At 34.7% G+C, this 5,659-nt stretch overlaps 1 protein-coding gene across 8 annotated transcripts in view; it reads left to right on the forward strand.

Annotated features, from left to right (window-relative positions):
* VEPH1 (ventricular zone expressed PH domain containing 1) overlaps positions 1-5,659 on the forward strand; it is a 209,373-nt gene that overhangs the window by 159,749 nt on the left and 43,965 nt on the right. The window contains exon 12 of one of the 8 annotated variants that reach the window (XM_006753827.2): positions 4,117-4,236. The exons of the other annotated variants lie outside the window; for them this stretch is intronic. Coding sequence (XP_006753890.1) covers positions 4,117-4,221 — 105 coding nt within the window. The 3' untranslated portion in view covers positions 4,222-4,236. Of the gene's footprint in view, positions 1-4,116; positions 4,237-5,659 lie in introns of those variants that run through there. 8 annotated transcript variants of the gene reach the window in all.

A 5,659-nucleotide genomic window follows, 5' to 3' on the forward strand; every position in this document is an offset into this window, starting at 1 on the left:
CTTTCATTTTTTCCTTCCAAACTTTCTCTCATGCTCTTGTTCTCTGCAATCACCACAAAGAAAAAAAAATGAAGATAAGGTGAACAGGAAGAGAGAAAGCGTCGTCTATGAGAAGGGGCTGTGCTGAGGCAGGCAAGTATGACTTGAGGCCCAGAGCATTTTAGGAGTGTGGAAGCAGGGCCATAGCTCTCAGGACACAGTGGCCCGCAAACTTGGAGAAGATCAGAATGTGGAACTACACCCATCCAATCAGTAAAGTGAAACTGGACATGGATGTACACTGACGTGATCAGTTTTGTGTGTGAGAGAAGTCGAAAGCCCGAGTATGGAGAGAATGGCTGGAGAAAAGCTGACTGGAGGCAGGAAGACTACTTAGGAAGCTGTTGCTGTAATCAGGTAGGAAATGAAGGCATGAATCAAAGCTGGATGTTGTAGGAAGACGATGGATGCAGGTTCTTAAAGAAGTAGGATCAACAGCACTTGCTGCCTGATAAGGAAACTGGAAGAATCAAGGATGACTCCAGGCGCATTGTGCGGGTAATTGGATGATGGCTCCATCTTGAGAAAGAGACCACAGAGGAAGCCACTGTGGGAAAAGAAGGTAAAGCATTCTGGCTTACATATTTGAGTTGAAGGTGTTTGTATAGGTAACCACGTGAAGATGGTGGTTGAAATGGATCTCAGGAAGACCAGGACTGGAGGTATGGGTTTGGGAAACATAAGATAGAACTTGACATTATGACAGTGAATTGAGTCATTCAGGGAAAATAGAATATGTACAATGAGAATAGAGATTGGTTATTGATCTCTCCTTAGCAAATATTACCAGCTTCTCTAAGCCCTTACTATACTCAAAGATCTTGATTATTCTTGTTTTACCTTTAAGCAAACACAGTAATAACCACTGGATGCTTACTAAGCAAACCAGAGGTTATGAGACTACATATATGATCGTGGTCTTGTCTTTGCTTTACTATTGAGAAGGGGAGTAAAGATACCAATATTAAATAAATTCAAAGAACAAACAAGTAGCAAATTAATCAAAAACTGTTATATTGTAAAATTAACTCAATACCTCTTAAGTGCTGAAGGATTGTAAAAGGATGACAAATGGGTCTGATTCATCAGAAGTTTATTTAGGGTAAGACACTGAAGACACATTCAACTATTGCATCACTGGTTTTGGCTTTGGTTTAAGAATTAGGTATGCAGTATGAAAGAATAAAGGAAATGCCACAATTGCACCAATACAAAGTAGAATGGCATTCTTTGTATATTTCACTCAATTTTTAAACTGGGTATCATGTCTAGAAACAATGCCTCAAATTCTTATAAATGTTTCATTGTGAACTGTATTTTAACTAGAGGCAACTAGTAAATTAGAACTTGGCATGATGCTTCGAGTCCTAAGAGATTTTTTAAAACTTGGCAGATCAGTTTTGCGCATGCTCACAAGTATACCTATTCGGATTTCTTTTATTTTATACAGATAAATAGTCCTCTAGAGAAAAGTTAACTGCAAATTTTTTAGTTTTATACTTTTTTAGTTTTCAAATTTTTTAGTTTTATAATTTGGTTTATTCATAAGTAATTGAAAAAGTCTTTAATATCTAGATTGTACATCTTTGGCAGTTATCTGCCTGGGTATTTCTCAATCAAACTGATTTTCTTCTATTTTTTTTTTATTAAGTGTTGTGTCCACTAAATTCAAAATTGCTGTGAGAATGGTCTAAATACTGCTTTATTTATTTTTTCACCATATGTACACTGTAACATACGCTAGTGATTGAAAACAATGAGTGTTTCTGCATCAGCTGTGGTGATGGAGTTGACATTGTAGCTAAGTGGATTTAGAAAGAAGGAGAAAACTCCTGAGAAAATGCCTCACTCTCTGGAATATGATGCTGGAGGGCTTGTTCTTGCTGTTGCCTTTTAATAAAAGTCTGGAATTTCAGAACTAAAAATCAACAATAGATATTTATTAACTTGGAAAGTGCTTGAGTGCAGGGATTACACCATTTTTACTGTTAATTTTCCAAGTTCACACAGTGCCTGGTAGGAGCTCAATATATAATGGGAACTAACTGAATAAATAAATTAATCTTGTCATTTTCTGGATGTTAAAATTGGAAGCAAAGGGACCTGGTGAAGGTCACATAGCCAGTCAATAGCACTAGAGTGCAAAAGATTGTCTCTTCCTCATGCAAAGTGTGTGGTGGGTTTGGATGGCTCTCCGGAGTCGCAGTCCTCCACGTGGTGGCTTAGAATTCCAGGTGCATCTTCTGTTCTGTGTTCATCTTCTGGCAACTCAATATCAACATTTGCATCTACAGTCACCACAGTGAAGGAAGAGAGGGAACTCGGAGAATCACAGACTGACTTTTAAACATTTCTGCCTGGAATGACACACCCCTTTTCATAGTTCACTGGTGCAGTGAAGGCTGGGTGTTGGGGTGGACAGGAGAAGGGTGGAGGGGGTTAATGGAGGGGGGAAGAAGGGGATATCTATAATACTTTCAACAATAAAGATAAATAAATAAAAATTTTAAAAAATAAAATTAGTGTTTTAAGAATATCTACCAACAGGGTTGTAATGATCAAATAATATATACAAATTCCTTAGAACAATTCCTGTGTAACATAATAAATACCAAATGTTAGCTCAAAAAAAAAAAAAACAGATGAGAGCATGGTTATTGCTGCAGGGATAAATTAATGGTAAAGGATAAGATTCCAGAAATAGCCCCGAGAATATATAGGCACTTGGTAGATTCTTTTTTTAAAAAAAAAGAAGAAAATGAAGTATTTTCAAAATAGTATGGGGACAGGTGACTTTCCAGATTGAAAAGATAAAATTAGGTCCCTCCCAGACATTATGTACATAAATCAACTCCAGATAGATTAGAGGCCTAAATGTAATCAATGAAACCTTAGAAGTAGAAGAAAATACTGGTTTACCTTTATGACTTCAGGATAAGAAAGGATTTCTTAAGACCTAAGTGAACAGAAATCATGAAACAAATATGAATAACAGATTTGGCTACACAAAAAGTTTAAATTTCTCTGTAACAAAACACACCATAACAAAGGTAAAAGGTACGAACAAGCTATAAGAAGGTATTTGAAATATGTATAACTCACACATAAAAAAAATCTATAAATCAACACAGAAGAGACAAACAATTGAAGAAAAAATTTAATGACGAACATGAACAGAAAATTCAGCAAACAGGAAACTCAAATGACCAAAAATGTAAGATGTTTAGACTCACTAAAATGTATTGAAATAATTGATTTACAATTTTTAAAATGATAACTCCATTTTACAATGATCAAAAACTGGTGAGAGGGTGGGAGTAAGGGGGAGAGATCAACCAAAGGACTTGTATGCATGCACATAAGCATAACCAATGGACACAGACACCAGGTGGGTGAGGGCATGAGCCGGGGGGGGGGGGCATGGTATTTTGTGGAAGAGCCACACTCAAGGGGCCAAAGAGCCGCATGTGGCTTGTGAGCCACAGTTTGCCGACCACTGCCAATAAAGAAAAAAAATGGTGAGAATAAAAAAATGTGACAATAAAAGTCTTGGCAAATACATAAAAGAATGAGAATGTTTATACACAATAAATGGGACTAAAACAGGTTTACCTATTTAGGAAAAAAGTATTTAAGAAAAAATATATGTAATAATAAATCAGACTCAAATATATGTAATAAAATATATAATAATTAAATTACACAGCTAGCTAACAGTCAACATGGATGAGTAACTAGCTTTCCAGAAGCCTTCCTTTCATTTAAAGCTTATTTTAAAAAATGTTTACGCATACCCTCCAAAGGAGTCCCCTATCTAGTTAATTAACATTCATAACATTATATTGATCTCCCCGCCATGAAACATTTAAGCTCTCTGTAAACAGAGCTTAAACATTTTATCAGAGATGCTCATTTCTTTCCATAAAGATGTTTTTTTATTATAATGTACAAAAATGTTCTGTCCTAGACAAAGTTTAAGTCAAATTTTCCTTTACAACCATTTTAAAAGAGCAATCTGGTAATAGATGGTTATATTATAAATTCATTGTACCCTATTATCTTGCAATCCTTTTCTAGGTAGAACTCTCACATACCTACATTAGGAGACATGAACAGATGTTAACTGAGCACTGTTTGCACCAAAAAAAAAAAATCAGAAGCAATGAAAATGAACATCAGTAGAAGAAAGAAAAAAAAATGTTGTGGTATAGTCATGTTATACAGGCAATAAAAGGGAATTAATTAGATCTATATGTAGCAACATGGGATAAATTTTGAAACAGAATATTGAGTTCTATTAAGCAAGTTGCAAGATTATGACATGAATAGTATGCTAGTTTACATAAATTTTTAAAGCACACTTAAGCAGTATTATGCATTATTTATGGGTACATATACTTGTGATCAAAATATAGCACCATATTTAGACTCACACCAAATTCATGATGGCATTGTCTCTATATAACAAGGAACTGGGGAAGAGGGGGGAAGAGGGAGGGAAGTGTTACTGGGAAGAAGATTAAGGAGATCTCAATTTCATTTGTAATTTTCTTTTTTAAAAAAAAAAACAGAAGCAAAATATGAGTATTAATTTAGCTGGCAAGTACATGAGTATTTGTTACATTATCCATTTAAATAATTAAAATTTAATTAAACTTATAAGTAATGTCTAAGAGTTGAGGATTGATAGATTTGACTCCATAAAAATATAAAGTTTATAAAACCAACCTGTGTATACAATAACTTAAATGAAAATATGTGTCACAGCATACAAGGCAAAGTTTCATATCCTTAAGATACTTAAGCTCATTCAAATTAATCATCGGAGTTGGTCAAGAGCATGCGCAAATAGGAGTTGGAGTCCAGGAAAAGTGTTTAGTCAAGATATAAAAACTGAAATTAAAATAGAATGGCCCTTTTAAATTCGTTTTTAAAAAGACAATAATCAGTGTTGACTAGATTAAGGGAGTTCAGACACTCTCACACATTTCTAGTTGAAGTGTAAATTATTTCAACATTCCTAAAAAACAATTTAGCAATGCCAGTCAAGAGTCTTAAAAATATTCATATCCTTTAACACAGTGATCCTATTTCTAGGAATCTGTTCTAAAAAATTATCTGAAATGTGTACAAAACTTAAGGCACACATACCAAAAAGTATTGTGGAGTGATTTGTAAATAGCCTAAATACCTAAAGATGGGAGAAAGAGCGTCTTAAATATAAATGTAGAAATAGAAATATAGATATATAGATATATCTAGACATGGGAGAATAAAAGTAATATATTCATCCATATGGACAAATATTAAGGAACCATGCAAGTTATGTTCATGGGAAATGTTTCTTTTTTAATTTTTCTTAAATCTTTATTGTTCAGATTATTACAGTTGTTTCTCTTTTTCCCCCAATAGCTTCCCTCTACCTGGTTCCCACCCCACCTTCTGCCCCACCCCACCACCACCACCACTGTCCTCATCCATAGGTGTATGATTTTTGTCCAGTCTCTTTCCACACCCCCACACCCCTTTCCCTCCCGAGAATAGTCAGTCCACTCCCTTTCTATGCTCATGATTTATTGTAATCACCAGTTTATTCTTTTCATCAAATTATTTATTCACT

Source organism: Myotis davidii, unplaced genomic scaffold, assembly GCF_000327345.1.
Source record: "Myotis davidii unplaced genomic scaffold, ASM32734v1 scaffold570, whole genome shotgun sequence".
Classification (NCBI taxonomy): Eukaryota; Metazoa; Chordata; class Mammalia; order Chiroptera; family Vespertilionidae; genus Myotis; species Myotis davidii.